Source organism: Oncorhynchus kisutch, linkage group LG9, assembly GCF_002021735.2.
Source record: "Oncorhynchus kisutch isolate 150728-3 linkage group LG9, Okis_V2, whole genome shotgun sequence".
NCBI classification, from domain to species: domain Eukaryota; kingdom Metazoa; phylum Chordata; class Actinopteri; order Salmoniformes; family Salmonidae; genus Oncorhynchus; species Oncorhynchus kisutch.
In genome coordinates, this window is record NC_034182.2 from 28,848,739 (window position 1) to 28,871,117 (window position 22,379).

The 22,379-nt window shown below is 43.5% G+C and overlaps 1 protein-coding gene across 16 annotated transcripts in view; it reads right to left on the minus strand.

Moving 5' to 3' along the window:
* LOC109897029 (adhesion G protein-coupled receptor L3) overlaps window positions 1-22,379 on the minus strand; it is a 303,186-nt gene that overhangs the window by 80,979 nt on the left and 199,828 nt on the right. For 12 of the 16 annotated variants that reach the window (XM_020491529.2, XM_020491527.2, XM_020491528.2 and 9 more), the window contains 2 exons: window positions 17,067-17,252; window positions 14,500-14,538 (listed from right to left, as the gene is read on the minus strand). In XM_020491529.2, coding sequence (XP_020347118.1) covers window positions 14,500-14,538; window positions 17,067-17,252 — 225 coding nt within the window. The remainder of the gene's footprint in view (window positions 1-14,499; window positions 14,539-17,066; window positions 17,253-22,379) is intronic. The other 4 variants (XM_031832342.1, XM_031832350.1, XM_031832346.1 and 1 more) reach the window with 1 other exon arrangement.

The following is a 22,379-nucleotide window of genomic DNA, read 5'->3' on the forward strand; positions in this document are numbered from 1 at the left end:
AGGTAAGCAGCTTGGTTTGAAGAAATCAACTGTGGGAGCAATTATTAGGAAATGGAAGACATACAAGACCACTGATAATCTCCCTCGATCTGGGGCTCCACACAAGATCTCACCCCGTGAGCAAAAATCCCAGAACCACACAGGGGGACCTAGTGAATGACCTGCATAAAACTGGGACCAAAGTAACAAAGCCTACCATCAGTAACACACTACACCGCCAGGGACTCAAATCCTGCAGTGCCAGACGTGTCCCCCTGCTTAAGCCAGTACATGTCCAGGCCCGTCTGAAGTTTGCTCTAGAGCATTTGGATGATCCAGAAGAAGATTGGGAGAGTGTCATATGGTCAGATGAAACCAAAATATAACTTTTTGGTAAAAACTCAACTCGTCGTTTTTGGAGGACAAAGAGTTGCATCCAAAGAACACCATACCTACTGTGAACCATGGGGGTGGAAACATCATGCTTTAGGGCTGTTTTTCTGCAAAGGGACCAGGACGACTGATCCGTGTAAAGGAAAGAATGAATGGGGCCATTTATCGTGAGATTTTGAGTGAAAACCTCCTTCCATCAGCAAGGGCATTGAAGATGAAACGTGGCTGGGTCTTTCAGCATGCCAATGATCCCAAACACACCGCCTGGGCAACGAAGGAGTGGCTTCGTAAGAAGCATTTCAAGGTCCTGGAGTGGCCTAGCCAGTCTCCAGATCTCAACCCCATAGAAAATCTTTGGAGGGAGTTGAAAGTCCGTGTTGCCCAGCAACAGCCCCAAAACATCACTGCTCTAGAGGAGATCTGCATGGAGGAATGGATCAAAATACCAGCAACAGTGTGTGAAAACCTTGTGAAGACTTACAGAAAACATTTGACCTCTGTCATTGCCAACAAAGGGTATATAACAAAGTATTGAGATAAACTTTTGTTATTGACCAAATACTTATTTTCCACCATAATTTGCAAATAAATTAATTAAAAATCCTACAATGTGATTTTCTGCATTTTTTTCCTTCATTTTGTCTATCCTAGTTGAAGTGTACCTATGATGAAAATGACCTCTTTGTAAGTGGGAGAACTTGCACAAGTTCTGGCTGACTAAATACTTTTTTGCCCCACTGAACATACATACAGTTGAAGTCGGAAGTTTACATACACCTTAGCCAACTACATTTAAACTCAGTTTTTCACAATTCCTGACAATCCTAGTAAAAATATTAGAATAATATCACATTCCCAGTGGGTCAGAAGTTTACATACACTCAAATAGTATTTGGTAGCATTGCCTTTAAATTGTTTAACTTGGGTTAAACATTTCGGGTAGCCTTCCACAAGCTTACCACAATAAGGTGGGTGAATTTTGGCCCATTCCTCCTGACAGACATGGTGTAACTGAGTCAGGTTTGTAGGCCTCCTTGCACGCACATGCTTTTTCAGTTCTGCCCACAAATGTGCTATAGGATTGAGGTCAGGGCTTTGTGATGGCCACTCCAATACCTTGACTTTGTTGTCCTTAAGCCATTTTGCCACAACTTTGGAAGGATGCTTGGGGTCATTGTCCATTTGGAAGACTTTTCTGACTGATGTCTTGAGATGTTGCTTCAATATTTCCACATAATTTCCCAGCCTCATGATGCCATCTATTTTGTGAAGTGCACCAGTCCCTCCTGCAGAAAAGCACCACCACAACATGATGCTTCCACCCCCGTGCTTCACGGTTCACACTTTTTCCTCCAAACATAAAGATGGTCAATATGGCCAAACAGTTCTATTTCTGTTTCATCAGACCAGAGGACATTTCTCCAAAAAGTATGATCTTTGTCCCCATAGGCAAACCATAGTCTGGCTTTTTTATGGCGGTTTTGGAGCAATGGCTTCTTCCTTGCTGAGTTGCCTTTCAGGTTATGTCGATATAGGGCTAGTTTTACTGTGGATATAGATACTTTTGTACCTGTTTCCTCCAGCATCTTCACAAGGTCCGTTGCTGTTTTTCTGGGATTGATTTGGACTTTTCGCACCAAAGTGCGTTCATCTCTAGGAGACAGAACGTGTCTCCTTCCTGAGCGGTATGATGGCTGTGTGGTCCCATGGTGTTTATACTTGCGCACTATTGTTTGTACGGATGAATGGGGTACCTTCAGGCGTTTGGAAATTGCTCCAAAGGTGAACCAGACTTGTGGAGGTCTACAATTGTTTTTCCTGAGGTCTTGACTGGTTTATTTTGATTTCCCCATGAGTTTGAAGATAGGCCTTGAAATACATCCACATGAGCAAACAAGAAAATTCTCCTCCAGGGGCTCTCCTAGTGGCCGGGGACTTTAATATAGGGAAACGTTAATCTCTTTTGCCTCATTTCTAACAGCATGTTAAATGTGCAATCAGAGAGAAAACCATTTGTTTTATATAAAACTGTAGACCACCTTTACTCCACACACAGAGATGCGTACAAAGCCCTCCCTCACCCTCCATTTGGTAAATCTGACCATAACTCTATCCTCCTACTTCCTGCTTACGATCAAAAACGAAATCAGGAAGTACCAGTGACTCGTTCAATAAGGAAGTGGTCAGGTGACGTAGATGCTAAGCTAAAGGACCGTTTTGCTAGCACAGACTGGAATATGTTCCGGGATTCTTCCGAAGGCATTGAAGAGCACACCACATCAGTCACAGGCTTCATCAATAAGTACATTGATGATGTCATCCCCAGAGTGACCGTACGTACATACTCCAATCAGAAGCCATGGATTACAGGCAACATCCACACTGAGCTAAAGGGTAGAGCTTCCACTTTCAAGGAGCGGGACTCTAACCAGGACGCTTATAATAAATCCCGCTATTCCCTCCGATGAACCATCAAACAGGCAAAGCGTCAATACATAGTACAAACCAGTCTCTGAGACTTGTCGGATATGGCAGGGCTTACAAACTATTACAGACAAGAAAGGGAAGCACAGCTTCCCAGTGACATGAGCCCACCAGACGAGCTAAATAACTGCATGCTCACCTCGAGTCAAACAACACTGAAGCAGGCCTTGTGAATGTTGACCTTCCAATTTGCATACCGCCCAAACAGATCCACAGATGATGCAATCTCTATTGCACTCCACACTGCCCTTTCCCGCCTGGACAAAAAGGAACACCTATGTGAGGATGGTATCAGCGTTCAACACCATAGTGACATCAAAGCTCATCGCTAAGCTATCAAATCTGGGTCTAAACACCTCCCTTTGCAACTGGATCCTGGACTTCAGCACAGGGGCCCCTCAGGGGTGCGTGCTCAGTCCCCTCCTGTACTCCCTGTTCACCCATGACTGCATGGCCAAGCATGACTCCAACACCATCATTAAGTTTGCCGACAACACTACAGTGGTAGGCATGATCACCGACAATGACGAGACTGACCTCCTCCCTGTAGGCTGTCACCTGGCAGTATGGTGCCAGGATGATAACCTCTCCCTCAATGTGATCAAGACATAGGAGATGATTACGGACTACAGGAAAAGGCCAGCCGAGCATGACCCCATTCTCATCGACAGGGTTCTAGTGGAGCAGGTTGAGAGCTTCAAGTTCCTTGATGTCTACATCGTCAACAAACTATTATGGTACAAACACACCAAGACAGTCATGAAGAGGGCACGACAACACCTATTCCCCCTCAGGAGACTGAAAAGATTTGGCATGGGTTTTCAGATCCCCAAAAGTTCTACAGCTGCACCATTGAGGGGAATCCTGACTGGTTGCATCACTGCCTGATATGGCAACTGCTCGGCCTCCGACTACAAGGCACTACAAAGGGTAGTGAGTACAACCCAGTACATCACTGGGGCCAAGCTTCCTGCCATCCAAGACCTTTAAACCAGGTGGTGACAGAGGAAGGCCCAAACAATTGCCAAGGACTCTAGTCACCCAAGTCATAGACTGTTCTCTCTGCTACCGCAAGGCAAGCGGTACCGGAGCGCAAAGTGTAGGTCCAAAAGGCAGCTTCTAACAGCTTCTACCCCCAAGTCATAAGACTCCTGAGCAGCTAATCAAATGGCTACCCAGACTATTTGCATTGCCCCCCCACTCCCATTTTTACGCTATTCTCTGTTTATTAACCATGCATAGTCACATAGTCACCTCTACATACATGTACATATTACCTCAGTTACCTCGACTAACCGGTGCCCCCGCACATTGACTCTGTACCAGTACCCCTGCTGTATATAGCTTGCTACTGTTTCTTTGTTGCTCCTTAATTAGTTAACCTCCACAGGATCGGTGGGTCCCCAGCGGGACGGTTGAGCTAACGTAGGCTAATGTGATTAGCATGAGGTTTATGTAACAAGAACATTTCCCAGGACATAGACATTTCTGATATTGGCAGAAAGCTTAAATACTTGTTAATCTAACTGCACTCTCCAATTTACAGTAGCAATTACAGTGAAATAATACCATGCTATTGTTTGAGGAGAGTGCACAGTTATGAACTTGAAAATGTATTAATAAACCAATTAGGCACATTTGGGCAGTCTTGATACACAATTTTGAACAGATATGCAATGGTTCATTGGAACAGTCTAACAGTTTGCACATGCACTGCTGCCATCTGGTGGCCAAAATCTAAATTACACCTGGGCTGGAATAATACATTATGGGCTTTCTCTTGTGTTTCAGAGATGGTACAAAAAAACACATGTTTTTTACTTTGTATTATCTATTCCAGATCTAATGTGTCGGAGGAAACACCGTGCACCTGGCGACCTTGGCTAGCGCGCACTGTGCCCAGCCCGGCACAGGAGTCGCTGGTGCACGATGAGACAAGGATATCCCTACTGGCCAAGCCGTCCCTAACCTGGACGACGCTAGGCCAATTGTGTGTCGCCCCACAGACCACCCAGTCACGGCTGGCTGCGACAGAGCCTGGGCGCAAACACAGGGTCTCTGGTGGCACAGCTAGCACTGCGATGCAGTGCCCTAGACCACTGCGCCACCTGGGAGGCCCGTTTAAGGATTCTGGGCAAGAAATATATAAGTCGGAGTAATTAAGCTTAGCACCGAGTCTACAAGTCTAGCAGGCAACCTTCACAGACAAATGAGATCTACGGTTTACGCCTGGGGACAACAAACTCTTTTCACAAGAGCCTCTTATTTCCAAAGGGGGAGAGAGAGCGAGGGAGCGAGAGAGGGATAGAGAGAGCCGAGAGGGATGTACTCAAGCAGCACAACACACTCAGTGTAGCGGAGTAGAGGAGTGTGGATGCCTTACTGCAGACAGACTGCTTCTCCATCTGTCAGAAGCAGTGGTTCGGCTCAGAGAGCTCCAAACTTTCAACCACTGTTATGTTTCTGTTCCCCCCCCCCCACCCACCCAGTTTCCTCTGCTCTCTTGAAAGATCCAAGACACCCAGGGAAACCAGCACTTCCTGGTTCTTGGCTGGTCTGGAAATGTTATATTCATCAACTAGCTAGCCTACACCCCCGAATGCTATGGTTGTAACAAGCTGATGACTGGGCAAGAAAAATACCCTGTTCTAATATTTGTGAATTACTTCCTTCTGTACTCTCTCCCTTCTTTGAGTACTTACTGATTTGATTTTTACTTGATTAAAGCACAGGTTCCAATACTTTGCTTTAACCAATCCAGATCGATATCAGATCAGTGATCATTCCAAATAAGGGGTAAAGAAAGGATGCAATCTAGAAGAATCCAAACAGGGCCAACTTATCTTGCTGCAGTCATTTCAAATGAAATCAAGCTTTATTTATACAGCACATTTCAGACATGGAATGCAATGTGATTCACAGGAAAAAAAACAAATAAAAACTATGAAAATAACAACTGAAACATTTACTACACAACAAGAGGATAAAAAAACTAAAGAATACCAATAAAAACCGAGCGACTAAAAAGCACCCCAAGGAAAAGCAAAGCTAAAAAGGTGTGTTTTACAATCTCTTTTAAAAATGTCCACAGTTTCGGTTCCCCTCAGGTTCTCTGGCAGGCTATTCGAGAGGCAGGGGGCACAGTAACTAATGGCTGCCTCTCCATGCCTCTTGGTCCTTGGCTTTGGGATAGTTAAAAGGCCAGTGCCAGAGGACCTGAGGGACCTACTGGGTTCATAACCTAAAAGCATGTCTGACATGTATTGGGGTGCACAATCATGGATTGATTTAAAAACCAATAGAATAATCTTAAAATGTATTCTAAAACTCACAGGCAACCAGTACAGAGACCTTACAACCAGTGTGATGTGTGCTCTCCGTCTGGTCTTGGTCAGTACCCATGCTGCAGCATTCTGTATGTTTTGCAGTTGACCAATGGCTTTCTTGGGTAGATCAGACAGGAGAGCATTACAGTAGTCAAGCCTGCTTGTAATAAAAGCATGGATGAGTCTCTCTGTATCAGCCTTAGAGCAAAACGACCGCACCTTGGCAACGTTCATCTGGTGGTAAAAATATATTTTGGTCACAATCCTAATGAGTGATTCGAAATTGAGTTTAGAATCTAAAATAACACCTAGGATTCTTACCTGCTGTTTTATCCTTATTGCCTGTAAATTAAAATGTGTGGCCATATTCTCTAGCTGTGCTTTGGCTCCAACAATAATTACCTCTGTCTTTTCTTGATTTAGCTGGAGGAAGTTGTGAGCCATCCAAGTATTTAAATCACTAATAAAGTCTAATAATTTATCCGTGGCTCTAAAATCCTCTGGTGACACAGAAATGTTAAGTTGTGTATTGTCTGCGTCGTAGTGAAAATGAATGCTATGCTTTCTGATAACGCTGCCAAGGGGTAACATTCAGTATATAAACTGATTAGTACTAGGCCCAAAAATCAAACCTTCTGGAACACCACATGAGATATGAATTTTCTCAGAGTTATGTTCACAAATGATGACAAAAAACTTGAATAGGTCCTAAACCAATTTGAACTGGGCCAGAGGCCAACCCACATCTCCAGTCTCCAGAAGGACATCATGGTCAACAGTGTTGAACGCAGCACTTAAATCCAAGAGTATAAGGACAGAGAGCAGTTTGGCATCTGTGGTGGCTCTAAGATAATTTAGCACTTTAACTAAGGCTGCCCACGAAAACCAGATTGGAATTTTTCAAAAATACAGTTGGCACATTTGTTATTTAGCTGTTTGAACACCAATTTCTCCAGAATTTTGCTGAAGAATGACAGGTTGGAGATTGGCCGAAAATGGCTAATAATTCAAGAATCTAAATTACGTTTCTTCAGAAGGGGTTTTACCATAGCAGTTTTTAGTGCAGTGGGGAAAGTGTCTGTGAACAGAGAGTGATTAACAATAGCTTGCACTTATTCAGATTCTTCTTTTTTTTTTAATAAGAAGAAGAAGGCGGTGAAGGCATAGGATCGAGAAGGCAGGTAGGAGGCTTAAGTTGTGATATCACTTATCTGAGCATGTATGTCAACCAGGGAAAATAAATCCATAGTGCCTTTGCGTAGTAGTCTAGGGCAGTGGCTCCCAACCATTTTCGGTTACTGTACCGCTAAGTACATTTTGCTCTGCCCAGATTACCCTTGAAGTACCCCTTCATATGCATTTTACCAGTAAGCCTATGGTCTCATGAGTCTTCTGAAGTACCCCCTGTGGATAGGCCAAGTACCCCCAATCTTAGCACCCCTGGTTGGGAAACACTGGGCTAGCGTACATACAGTATCAAACTTCTCATCAGGTCTTGCTTGACTGATACCCAGACTAATGTTTGTTATGTTATCTCTGAAATACACCATAAACTCATCACTTTTAGATGTGGGGGAAAGTGCACATAGGTTTGCGGGGGTAGGATTTATCACACCATCAATGGTCGAGAAGAGCACTCTCAAATTATTCTGATCATTAGTGATCAACTTAGGAAAATGAGCCCGTCTGGCATTTCTAATTGTTATATATGCCAAGTTGCTTTCTCGGAAAATCATAATGGACCTGCAATTTCTCTTCCATTTATTAGTTTCCTCACTCATCCAAGGGGCTCTCAGTTTGGATGTGGCCTTTCTCAACTCTATTGGAGCTATGGCATCAATGGTTTCCCTTAATTTGCTACTTAAGTTATCAACTAAATCATCACAAGAGAAAGGCAGAATAGGTGATGGAGTATTGTTCATACGCTCAATTAAAATCTGTAGCAACTTCAGAGGTAATATAGCGTTTCTTAATAATTCATTCAGTATTACCCTGTGGTATGAGCAACAAGGCAGCAAAAAATACACAGTGGTGATCAGATAAAGCAACATCAACAATTGAGGATATGTCAATAGAAAGCCCCTCTGTAATAACCAGGTCCAGAGTATAGCTGCAGGTTAGGGTGGGCCCAATAACATGTTGTATAAAGTCCATAGAACTCAAAAGATTAAAATCACCTGGAGCACTACCAGACCCTGTCCGTCAGTCTCTAAAACAGTTTGCGATGTTGCTGGAAATAATCCTGGAACCCCATGCGGTTAGGGTGAATCCAGTCTCTTTTTTAAAAAAAGTGTTGGTTGCTCCCACAGCAAATCAAAGTTGTCACAAAAAGAGACATTCCTGTTGTTGCAAAGTTTCTATAGGTACTCATTTAGGGCAAAAAGTCAGCTGAAATGTTCCGAACCCCTTCTGTAGCATGGGAGATAATTCATTATTCTTCCCTGTGCTAGTGAGGGTCTTGATTGATTGTAGTCCTCCCTCAGATCGCCTAAAACCAGGGTTGTTACAACCTACGTGAGTGATGGTGTCAATACTGTGGACAGTCCACAGACCGTAGGCAGGCCACAATCTCTCACCATCTAGCTGCCCACACTGATAGTGATGGAATCGACCTGATGAACTGTGGTGGCCGTGGGGGAGGGTGCCACTGGGCGGCCGCCAGCTGTTGGTATACACCAAGGATCCGTGTTGACTCCCGGGGATGGTAGGTCCGTCTCATGCGGGGCAAAGCTGTTTGATAGCTGGATCTGATTTTCTTGGATAGATGGGTGGCCACACTGCCTCATGATCTCCTGCGCCTTGCGAGTGCCCAGTCTCCCACAGGTCACGGAGTTGAGCTGAACATCTGTCAGTTGGATTGGGACAGATCAGACCGCCCGAGTCATCGACAGCTTTGCTATAGGAGGCATTTAAAACAGATTTGGTTTGCCTGGGTTACAGCAAGGTCGGTGTACTTAGAAAACAGATTTTCCTTTTCTCGCAGCCGAGCTAACAGCAGGAGGATCTCTTCCCTTAAATGCTTGATGGTGAATTTAGGGCAGACAAATCCTTGTCCATTTTGCAGTTAGACCTTATCTTCATCTTGTGATTGTGTGAACATAATCCCACACCTGAAGCATTTGTGCCCAGCTGTGGATAGAAACACTGGTGGGCTAACACTGCTAGCGTTAGCTTGCTCTATTTTCATGATGGCTAGCAGCTAACTGCTACTTAACAGGAATCTGGGACAAACGTACGGTCCCAGCCGTAAAGGCTGACCGCATCGAGGAATCCATAGCAATACAAACTTTAGCTATGATTAAAAACCATTTAATGAAAACAATTTCAGAAAAACAACAAACCGAATGTAGACAGTACACGGTTCTGTTGCACGCTCTGATTGCTATACACCAATGAAGGGGATGGAAGGGGTGGGATATTAGACTGGTGCCTGGAACTGGTCCAAGTCAGCCTGTGTGGTGTGTGTGTGTGTGTGTGCGCGCTGATTGATGAAATGAACTCCAGGTCGGGGAAATTGATTCTGGCTGAGCCTGAACTCCCGTCAACGGCTTAGCGGAACGGAAGAGGGATGGAGCGCAAGTCCGACTCGCACTTCCTCACTTTCCACTTCCCTTTTTCACTCATCCCCTATCTTTTTCTGGAACATGTTCGTTTGGAAAATATTATCTGGTCCTTCACTCCAATTCTGCCTCACACTGCTGGTGCCTATGGGTCTTTTACCATCTTCCTTTCTATTCCCCCTCGTTTGCTCTCGCTCTCTACAATATACTCTGCAATATAATGTGGTCATACCACAATATCAGTAGAGTATTCTCAGTGTGCTTGACCCTTCAACCCTGCTCACTCAATGGTCCTCAATACGCGACTGCCAGCATATGCATGACCAATCTCAACAAGACACTCCAATGCTTCCTGGTTATCAATAAAGTGGACAGTGACGTTTAAAAAAAAATGCTCCAGAAATTTCCACAGCTGCGTTACATGATCCAATTGTAAATTGGTGACCAATTCAATCTACGGCTGCGCACTACCAATAAACGCAATTACTACTAATATATCCGCTATCAATAGTTCTGTTGAGGAATGTGCGGGGCGGGGCATACAACATAAAAAGAAGCAGATACACTCAAGAAAGCTAATGCAAAGGTGTGTCAATATGAACATTGCTCATTATTTAACAAGGGAGAGTAAAACAGACAGCACCTTGTCGCAAAGTCAACTACGACCCCATATCAAGTCTATTCACCATGCAAATTCCTAGAAATGAACTCAATAGGAAGACACTTCATGAGAAGTTCCATGGTGTCTATTAGTAGATTACAAAATAATGTACAGTTCTGAGGCGGAGGTACTTTTTCATTGAATGACCTTATTTTACTGCTGTCGAACTCTGACCGTGAACAGACACGGTCCATATAACATAGCGAGGGTGGAGTCTGTAGACAGTAAACCGCAGGACAGAATGGTTGTCGGCGGTAGCTAGACGGGGTAGTCTTTATGAGTATGTGGTCATTTTAACAAACCTCATCTTTTAACAAATTGGCCGCCGATAAAATGTTATAATCTCATTACGCTCTTGGACAAGGCCCCCCCCCCCCCCCCCCTCCCCTCTATTCCGGCCTTTCTGAGGTCGCCTTCTACTGTGACACAATCACTTGTTACCACATTATACGAGGGAGAATGGGAGAGGGAGTTGCGGTGAACAAGGGATCAGTACCCAATATCCTCTCTATATCCCGGAATTTATTGGTTTACGACCTTCACTCGCGCCAGGAGATACAATTCCCATTTTTAATACTCAACTCGGAGTTACTGGAGCTAGGAAAGTCATACCATGTGATAAATCCCTTAACTCCACATACACTTGGCTGAAAATCGTATCCCTTTGGAAATATTGTGTGTCGCAGCCATTTTAAATAAGGGCGTTTGACCTTAGTTTGATGCAAAGGGGATGTAATCACTGTAATTGGCCAACCATGGTGTCAAAGCACCTAAACAAGATAGTAGTTAATACACCAAAGAGGATAGAAAGCTGGGTGCCATTTTGATTATGTTTGTTCGAAATCACAGACCACAGGCCTTTTATGTATCTGATAGGGACATAATCCTTTAGGGTGAACATAGAGAGGCTGGTTTGTACTGAATGTTTGTAGTAAATGAAAGTTAGATATTATTTTCAAAAAAGGGAGCAAAGAAAAGCTACTGACAATTCCCATGATGCTCTAGGCTATTTACAGTATATATAGTCACTGAATACTACAATTCCTCATGCATCCACATAGACCTTATGAAGTGTTTATGTAGGCTTCATTAAGCTTTAAAAATACATGTTTAGCTTAACGTGGGACCCAATATTCTCAACACTTTCAACTAAGGTGTCTCTAGAACATGACATGTTGAATTATCTATAAATATTGGCCTACTACTGACAACCTCAAATCTCTTCCTAAGATGTTATTCCATAATGGTCTCGGGTCGATCCGGTGGCATGCAAATGGCTTTGTCAAGCACCCCACATAAAACAAGATGGATTCCCTAAATCAAGATGGTGAACCAGGCTCCTCTCATCTCCATTAGAGAGCAAACACCTGCTCCATCCTCCTAACCAGCAATTAGGGGGCTAACGAGCGGTGGGGACTGCATACCTGATCACCAATCTTAATAACATCCACGCCCTCCGACGTGCACTGGCAGTCAATTCACCTAAGCCCATCCTCGCACTGCTATAATCTGTTTAATTTTTCAAGGTATTTTTGACCCTGAGAAGACTGTGTTTAACATAATGCCTCTACCTCATTGCCAGCAATGATTGCGCATGGCGTGCTCAGCCCGGTACCAAAACAGAGGATGTGTGTGTGCCTGTCTATTTGTGTGCATGCATTCAAGTGCGTGCGTCTAAGTCTGTGCAGGCAGGTGCGGCAGAAAGGCATCTGCCCTGGTTTGTTTTGTATGCTTCCACTAATCTCACTTACGTGAACCACCAGGGGCCTAGTTGGAGAAAACACTGCTCAATTTCCCTAATCAATGAAAGTCCCTCAAAGCCATGACACAGCGCAATCGATGTCTGCGTTTACAGAAGACCAGCAGATGTTGTTCCATTATTCTGGTTCATCGAATGAGATTCCATCCCCGTTTGTTTGACACTGTTAGGCTCAGGGAAGGTATCGAGTCGACGCCAGTGCACGGTTCAACTGTTGCCCATGTAAATTACCAGTCAAAGGTTTGGACACACCTACTCATTCCAGGGTGTTTCTTTATTTAAAAAAAAAACTTTCTACATTGTAGAATAATAGTGAAGACATGATTCCATATGTGTTATTTCATAGTTTTGATGTATTCACCATTATTGTACAATGTAGAAAATAGTACAAATAAAGACCCTCGTAGGTGTGTCCAAACTTTTGACTGGTACTACACACACAATCATGTAGACACTTGTGTGCATACACACACAAACCCACAGGCATCCATAATTCATTGATTTCTTAGTCAGTGCATATAAAACAGTAAGTGGCCCATGTGGCTCTGTAGGTAGAGCATGGCGCTTGCAACGTCAGGGTTGTGGGTTTGATTCCCACGGGGGGGACCAGTACAAACATGTATGCACTCACTACTGTAAGTCGCTCTGTTTGGGGTTTTAGGCTGGGTTTCTGTACAGCACTTTGAGATATCAGCTGATGTACGAAGGGCTATGTAAATACATTTGATTCGATTTTGATTTGATAAGCGCATCCTCTAAATGACTCAAATGTAGAATTTGCAAAACGCCAACTGATATTCAAATGCAGTGCACACTTATACATGCTCCATAGTCTGTGTCGTACACACACACTTTCATCCACTGGAAAATGCTCAATCAAACAACCCATACGTATTGAAGTGAGTTCAAAATATTTGAAACAATCAAATTCATGTTGCCTGACAGATGTGATACTACCACAGACAATGTAGGACAGCATCTGTAAGCTGTAGGAACCTTCTGCGGTGGGAAGCACGCATGTCAACTCATCCGGTAGCACTTAAGGTAGAACAGATTTTGATGACATTTTACCGACGAGCCGGGACATCAAATCCACACTGGAGCTCAAGAAATAGCATGATAGAAATATGCATCATGAAGAGTCATAACACCCCCCCTGTCAGTCTTGCCTGTCAGGGGAGTACTGGTGGACGGCGGGTTTTTGACTTGCTTTGGTTAAAATGAGGTCACTTTTGGCTCTTAACCATATCTACTTATTACACAAAAATGTGGAAGTCGGATTTACATTTCTGGGGGGAAAAAAATCTTTGGGGCATTGAAATGAAATTACTTGATGGTGGCTTTGAGCGAGTGCATAGCCACTGATGGTTATAACAACGTGAAAGCTGTGAGTATACGCTAGAATGACATAATCAGGTTATTGTGGTGTTGTGAACAAGTATATTGCTATAGATGATTATATATGGCTCCCTTTATTTCATCTAAGGAAACAACTTAAACGTATTGTATAGTCGGTCGTCTTGTTGGCGTCTCCAGCAGGGAAAACATACGTGACATTTCCTTCAAGCAAAGAAAATGATATCTTGTTTGACATTTATATGTAGACCATTACCTATTCAACCATGACCAGCCGAGGATCTTATAATATAGTATGCATTACATACAGTATTTATACAGTTTCTTCTTTGGAGTGTGGTTTTACCATCAACAACCATCACGACACAAACAGAGGCATGAAGACAGCATTAACAAGCTAAACATGCTGGGAAACGGGCGGCTATGTGAATTGGTTGCAGGGGTGGGGGTTGGCGGGAGAATTAGGACATTGGGATGTGGTTAAGACAAAGTGAGATGAGCAACAACTTGGATAAAAAAAATGGCAACTAGCAATAGTTGCATCCACACTGATACATTTTTTTCTTTTTTCTTATTTAACAAGGCAAGTCAGTTAAGAACAAATTCTTATTTACAATGCCGGTCTAGGAACAGTCGGTTAACTGCCTTGTTCAAGGGCAGAACGACATATTTTTACCTTGTCAACTCGGGGATTCGATCTCACAACCTTTTGGTTACTGGCCCAACGCTCTAACCACTAGGCTACCTGCCTACCCAAGTGGTATGTTTAGATCCAAGTTTTCAGACACAATTTTACAAGATCAAAGTTTACTTGGCAGGCCCAACATTGAGCAACAAATGCCTTCACAGCCAGGACTATCATTAGCACAAAGCATGACATTATGGTGGGGCAACAAGTCACAAATCATGGTTACACCAAAACACAGCACCATGGCGGATGGGAAGGGTAGGAAGCTGGGTGAAAGATAAGAGTCAAAATACCTGCACGTAAAACCGGCAAGAGCGTTCTCTTTTCTGCAGCTGCAAACCACCAGAAAAAATAACCGTTAGCAAAGGGTTGACACGACATACAAGTTCCATTAGTATGAAATAAAGTGTGAAAAGAGAGAAAATAAATATATAACAAAAAGTCACCTCTTGACTTTGGCTAATTAAGACTTTCTCATTTTACATAAACTGGGTGAAAAACGGCATGCACATTAATTATTCCCTCTCATAGAAAACATCACAAAGAATCTTAGTCAATTAGAGCAGAAACAAGCCACACAGCCCAAGTGGGGATTGTGGCTGAGACATTGTTCAGCTTTCAAGTTGGAGTTTCAAGGTTACCGCTTGTACCTGTGGGTAAGTGGAGGGGAAAAAAGGAACTAAAGAAGAACTATTTCACTTGGAAACCTTGTCCCAGCAGGAGTAAAGCTAAACCTCAAGGAGTTTCGCATACCTGGTACTGATGTTAGCAGGTCAATACAGTATGTAGAGATTTCGAATTAGCACTGGAGTACTGACAGCTAGCTAGACTAGCACGTAGCATTGGGCTGGGAACAGACTAAATAAACAGAAGCCTACTTTGTTAGCCTAGCCTAGCTGTAGCGCGTAGCATAGAGGGAATGCTGATGCGCTCCTGATTTTCTGTGATGGGTGGTGTCTTCCTCATAAAGGAAAGCTCTCACTCCTTCACATCAGTCAGCCCATTTTCCTGGAAATGGTCCCGTTAGTGCCTTTCACATGACACTTTGATCATAAAAGTGCCACAGATCTTGGTGTTTGCCAACTCAATCGGCTCCTTGTCTGCCGGCGGAGAAGCATTGTGCTCACTATCAAAGGGATCTTTAATTCTGTTAGCTCTTAGCAGATTGTGTCAAAATGATTGAACTCAAGAGGTAAACACACGTGCGAGAGAGAGAGAGAGGTGGAGCACCAGCGCTAGGGTCTGCTATGCCAGCCGGGATTAAAGGGGAAAGGATGTAGGACAGAGCGGAGAGGACAACCTTGAATAGTATAGAGAGAGTGTTAGGGGATATTTGTCATAAGTCCTTGGTATACCAGGTAGTTAGTGTATTTACCTAAGAGATAATGATCAAATGGGAAAAATAATATTCTCCCAGTAGTAGCTTTCCTTGTTCTAGACATTATCTTTTTTGGCATCATCATAAAAAATGTGAAAATGTTTTGTCATTCAGCAGACACTCTTATCCAGAGAAATTTACAGAAGCAATTAGGGTGTGCTCAAGGGCACATTGGCATTTTGTTTTTACCTAGTCGGCTCGGAGATTCAAACCAACAACCTTTCGGTTACCTGCCCAACGATTTGAACCACTAGGCTACCAGCAGCCCCTGTAGTCTAGGCTAATGTTTATTTTTACATACTGTATATTCATAGAACATTGGCTCCAGTTTTACGACAAGATTATAACAATAAAAATCAAGGATCCTCTCCCATAAAACGTAGTTTGAATTGTAACTGTTCTTAACTTTTTATTTTCAAGATGGCTACCTCGTAAAAGCCATAGATAAAGAGATCAGAAGTGCAAGCCGTCAGATTTCTCCTCAGCCCGTTGGCTATCACCATCGCCTCGCTCTCCAAGGAGGGAATGACACTTAAATCTCAATGGAGGCATCTGGCTGCATGCGGCAATTAAATAAAGTCTGTGAAAAAAAGCTATTGGGAAACAGGTGTTATTGTTCCACTACAAGTGAAGCCGCTAAAACAAATTAACGGCTGACATTTTGAATTTCACTGATGTTTGCTTTTCCATTGGTTGCGTCACATTGCCTGAGTGCCCCTATGTGTACCCAACTGTGAATTTGGGAATAATTGCATTAGGTTGGGGCTACAAAAAAACTCAGGCACTCTTGGGTTTAGAAAACAGCTATGTTTAATACATTTCCTCTGTCATTAGAAAGAAACGAGCATGGCATGAGAACCGCTTCAGACGTGCCTGGAATATCCCTATGACCTCTTTAAAAAGTCTACCTACTTTGGAATAATCCTACCCACGCGTTTGCTGTTATAATTAGTTATAACCCCAACTGACTTTTGTTAATATAAAGCCTATGCGGTGAGGCTTTAAGATATCCCCCTGCGTTTGGCTGCTTGTAGATTATGATTTTTTTTTGAGGGCCGGGCAGATCACTAGATGCGAGAAATAATGCAGGAGATAATTTGGTATGACAGTGCTGTGGCCGGAGTACAGATCATTAAAACAATGCCCACAGTTCAGGTTTGACTGGCTTGAAATCCTTGTCTGGCCTCCACCGGTGAAAAAGAAAGTTTCAGAGATTGAAGGAAACAAAGAAAGGTGAATAAAGTCAGTTCTTCCTTCGGCTATGAATCAATTCTCATATATATCCTCCTTTCTTCATCCTGTGTCCTTGGTGGACCATTGAGCTGAACAATCTGGATAGGCGAAGCGAAAGGTTGGAAACCCTACTGTTTATGTTGCTCCAGCCTGTCACAATCTGTCAAATCAACGAGTCCCGAAGGGAAGGAGACGAGGAAAGGAAATGACACGGCCATTGCTTTTCCCAGACTGGAGGTAGAAACCTACCTTGTTGAGGCTGCGGGCTGCACTATCTTTGCCTCCAGGGGTAAGGTTCCTCAGCTGCACGTCAAGTAGGTCCACAAGCTGACCCATGGCCTTGACTGTGTAGGTGATGTCCCCTGCCTGAAGGTTACTCTTAGTTTGCTCCGACAGCTCCCTGGCAATGATGGCTGCAGTCTCTCCTGCTTTGAGCTGGAAAAACAACATACACATATTTAACCAATCATGATGGCAGACACATTCACATTGAACACATACACAGTGTGCAATTAACCAATGACTATCATGCTATGTAGCTATAGTACCAACGGACTGGCCATAGGGCAGTTTGAGCAAATGCAGATGGGCTGGCCAAACATGAAACCAGTTGTCCCGGTCTAAATTTGAGGTTTTGTGCAGAATTATCACTATTTGGCTTAATAACGGGGTCCTCGAGGGGAAGAAAATAAGCCGGTGTGTAATATGATTGGTTCAAATCTATAATATGAGGATTCAATATTTCATTCAATGTTGCTGAATGACCAGTGTATAAGTATATACTATTTTATGCTATTTGATTTGATTTAAAGTGGCTAGAACCAAATCCATGTCAAACACTATTACATCATAGATAAATACAATCCTACAGTCATCCGTCTCCCTGTATCTAAACACATACTCTGCATTGAACTTATTATTTTCAATATACACATTTCAAACATGACAAACGGCATTATACAAAATGTTTGAAGTTAGAAAATAATGTTTAGCATGTACAGATTTCCTGATTATATCACTATCGCCTGCAATTGAATAGGGAGGAAATGAGGAAATGTTTAATTGAATGAACACGGGGGCTAATAGACTATCAGGAAACAATTATGAAGTCAACTATCGAGACAAGTGTCCCCTAAAAGTCTATAGGCAGCGTGAAACTAATGGCTGCTAGCTTTAGGGGGAAGACATGTCACACACGGAGGATGACGCCTGTTTGAAATTAATATTGTCTAGTGAACTTCTGTGATTGTCGTGACTGTGCTTTGGCGAGATCTTTTGGCAAAAAACATTGATCATTCCAGTCTTTCACTTTGGCGGTCTTTAGGTATGAAATACGTTTTTAATTCTGCTTTCCATCTATCCTCAATAATCCCCCCTCTCGAGCTCCGATTGTCTGGCCCAATCCCAAATCATCCCCTAAACCCCACGCCCTTATGCACCTGTGGAGATCTGAGATGATTTGACATTTGTAATCAATCTGATAATAGCTCGACCTTGCCTCACTAGGTGGAAGTTACACCATATTGGTTATACCAATCAACTTATCCCCCCTCTTCTCTTTCCCTCTCAGTCTATTGTTGCATTGCATGTAGCAGCTCTTTATTTAGACTCCGGAGGAAGAGAAACAAATGTTTTCAAAGCACAACCACGAATCATTCCCTATGTACGCCACTTGGTTGGAGAGAGTACCTATTTACATTTTCTGAGGGAAACAATTTAATAAAACATCTCCTCAAGCCATGGATGAGACTGTCTCCGAAGAGTCTCCATTTGCCCACAAACTAGCAACCGCTTTGTAGTCATCGTGTCTCTTGGTTTTTAAATTACAACATATAAATCTGCCAAGCAGAGAGGCCTAATGATGTCTAGAGGAGTCTCATTTCATAGTGCAATGTGTTTCTGTGCTTTTAATTTATCTTGAATTGGATTACGAAAAAAACAACTTTGTGTTTCGCTTTCTTTGTTTCTACTACCCAGACATTTAATTGAATAACACCTGTTCCATTCAAATGGGAAATGTTTTCATTTGCAGGAGATTCGACTACCGTTCAGAAAGAACATTTAATCTGGTCAAAATTAGAGTGCTAAACACAGTTTGAAGACATTTAAAATCTGGATATACAGTAAATTAGAGGGACTTTGAAGAGGTGAGGTTGGATCTGATTTGGAGCACGGTTCCGAAGGTCTGCTATTCTTCCTAAGGTCCCTCTATTTTTAGAACGCTTATAGCTTCCTGCATTCGATTAGCCTCGGGTTTAGTGAAAACCAAGAGAGAGCATTTGGGCTACATATATTTTGGGCCATGTTTAGGAGTCTAACCAAGTCAGACATCTGTGTATTGTCGGCTGTGTTCGCGGATGATGCACATCTTTCCTCTGATATTTCATACATACAGTACAGTGCATTCGGAAAGTATTCACACCCATTGGCTTTTTCGCCATTTTGTTGTGTTACAGCCTTTTTCGAAAATGGATTCAATTAAAAAAAAATCCTCAATCTACAAACAATACCCCATAATGACAAAGCAATGATTTTTTTTTGCAAATGTATAAAAAATGTTTTTTAAATTAAATACCTTGTTTACATAAGTATTCACACACATTGCTATGAGACTAAATTCAGCTCAGGTGCATCCTGTTTCCATTGATCATCCTTGAGCTGTTTCTACAACTTGATTGAACTACACCTGTTGTAAACTCAATTGATTGGACAGCATTTTGAAAAAGGCACACACCTTTCTATTTAAGTTCCCACAGTTGACAGTGCATGTCAAGGCAAAAACCAAGACATGAGGTCAAAGGAATTGTCCGTAGAGTTCCGAGACAGGATTGTGTCGAGGCACAGATCTGGGGAAGGGTACCAAAAAATGTCTGCAGCATTGAAAGTCCAAGAACACAGTGGCCTCCATCATTCTTACATGGAAGAAGTTTGGAACCACCAAGACTCTTCCTAGAGCTGGCCTCCCGACCAAACTGAGTAATCAGGGGAGAAGGGCCTTGGTCAGGGAGGTGAACAAGAACCCGAGTCACACTTACAGATCTCCTGAGTTCCTCTGTGGATACGGGATAACCTTCCAGAAGGACAACCATCTCTGCAGCACTCCACCAATCATGCCTTTATGGTAGTGGCCAGACGGAAGCCACTCCTCAGTAAAAGGCACATGACATCCCACTTGGAGTTTGCCAAAATGCACCTGAAGACCAAGATTGAACTCTTTGGCCTGAATGCCAAGTGTCACGTATGGAGGAAACTTAGACCATCTCTACGGTGAAGAACAGTGATAGAGGTATTATGCTGTGGGGATGTTTTTCAGTGGCAGGGACTGGGAGACTAGTCAGAATCGAGGGAAATATGAATGGAGCAAAGTACAGAATTCTTGATGAAAACCTGCTCCAGAGCACTCATGACCTCAGACTGGGGCAAAAGTTCACCTTCTAACAAGGCAACAACCCTAAGCACACAGCCAAGACAACGCAGGAGTGGCTTCGGGACAAGTCTCTGAATGTCCTTGAGTGGCCCAGCCAGGGCCCGGACTTGAACCCAATCAAACATCTCTGGAGAGACTTGAAAATAACTGCACAGCGACGCTCCCCATTCAACCTGACAGAGCTTGAGAGGATCTGCAGAGAACAATGGGAGAAACTCCCAAAATACACGTGTACCAAGCTTGTAGCATCATACCCAAGAAGACTCAAGACCATAATCGCTGCCAAAGGTGATTCAACAAAGTACTGAGTAAAGGGTCTGAATACTTATGTAAATGTGATATTTCAGGGGTTTTTCTAACATTTCTTAAACCTGTTTTTGCTTTCTCATTATGGTGTATTGTGTGTGTATTGATGACATAAAAATACATTTAAATCAATTTCAGAATAAGGCTGAGTGTCTGAATACTTTCCAAATGCACTGTAGGAGTCAAAGTCTGGCACTATGTCCCAAATGACACCCTATTCCCTATGTAGTGTGCAACTTTTGAACAGATTTCGTAGGGCTCTGGTTAAAAGTAGTGTACTATAAATAGAATGAGGAGCATTATGGAGAGACTGCGGTGTCCACGGCAAAGGGTCTCACATGATTTACTTGGCCATCCCTTGCAATCATTGCCTCTTGTGTTTATTAGCAGATCCAATTACACCGGCTTAATTTGCCTTTCTTCGAGAACCCCGACCCTGTGTGGACAGTGTGTGGAGTGTAGAGAAGCTCTCTTCTTCTTCCACCCCCCCTTCTCTTCCTCTCGGTTTCTCTCTCCATCTTAATAAGAACAGCTATGGCCAAAGTAAGAAAAAGTGAGGTCTGTCACTGCTATCTCAGCCTCCCCATCTCTATCCCAATCACTCCTTCTCTCTCAGCCTCTTTGCCTCCATTCCAGTCTCTTTCTCTCAGAGTTCATCTCTCTGCGTCTTTCTGTTAATGAGAAGAACCAGGGACAGTGGTGTGAAAATAAGCGCCAGACGGAATTCTGGGACGCCTGACAGGTTGATCTTCATTTAAATTCCCTGTCGCCACAGCGACAACGAGGGATGACAGGCACATCGCTCATGCCTAATTTGCGTAATAATGATTAATAACACTTTTGTTAAAAATGTATCCATATTCCGATAGTCACTCCCACCAAGTATGTACATAGGGGAAAAGTGTATAGGTGTCAAGTTTTGTGCTGCTTTGCGTGTGAGATGCATTCTATAATAGACTAAGAATTTGAGTCAGGAAACAGAGAGCGACATTATGGTAGAGGATAGAACAGAAGAGTGGAATCATCTCCATATCGATTTCAACAGAATGGAACAGAGCTGTAGTTGACACCCAAAACATCAGCCCATTCCCTCTTTACCTCCCTCTCTCTTTTTACCTCTCCCTCCCTCTCTTTACCTCCCCCTCTCTTGATCTTTTACCTCCCCCTCTCACTCTTTACCTCCCCCTCTCACTTTTACCTCCCCCTCCCCCTCTTTACCTCCCCCTCTCTCTCTCTCGCTCGCTCTTTACCTCCCCCCCTCTCTCGCTCTTTACCTCCCCCTCTCTCTCGCTCTTTACCTCCCCCTCTCTCTCGCTCTTTACCTCCCCCTCTCTCTCGCTCTTTACCTCCCCCTCTCTCTCGCTCTTTACCTCCCCCTCTCTCTCGCTCTTTACCTCCCCCTCTCTCTCGCTCCCTCTCTACCCTCTCTCTCTCTACTTCTCCCTCCCTCCCTCCCTCTCTCTACCCCTCTCATTCTACCTCCCCCTCTCTCTACCTCCCCCTCTCTCTCTCTACTTCCACCTCGCTCTCTACCCCCCTCTAACTCTCTATACCTCACCCTCTCTCTCTCTACCTCCCCCTCTCTCTACCTCTCTCTACCCCCTCTCTCTCACTCGCTCTCTCTCTACCTCCCTCTCGCTCGCTCTCTCTACCTCCCTGTCGCTCTCTTTAACTCTCTCTCTCTCTAACTCTCTCTCTCTCTAACTCTCTCTAACTCTCTCTCTCTCTAACTCTCTCTCTCTCTTTAACTCTCTCCCTACCTCCCTCTCGCTCTCTCCTCTCACTCTCTCTTTACCTCTCACTCTCTCTTTACCTCTCACTCTCTCTTT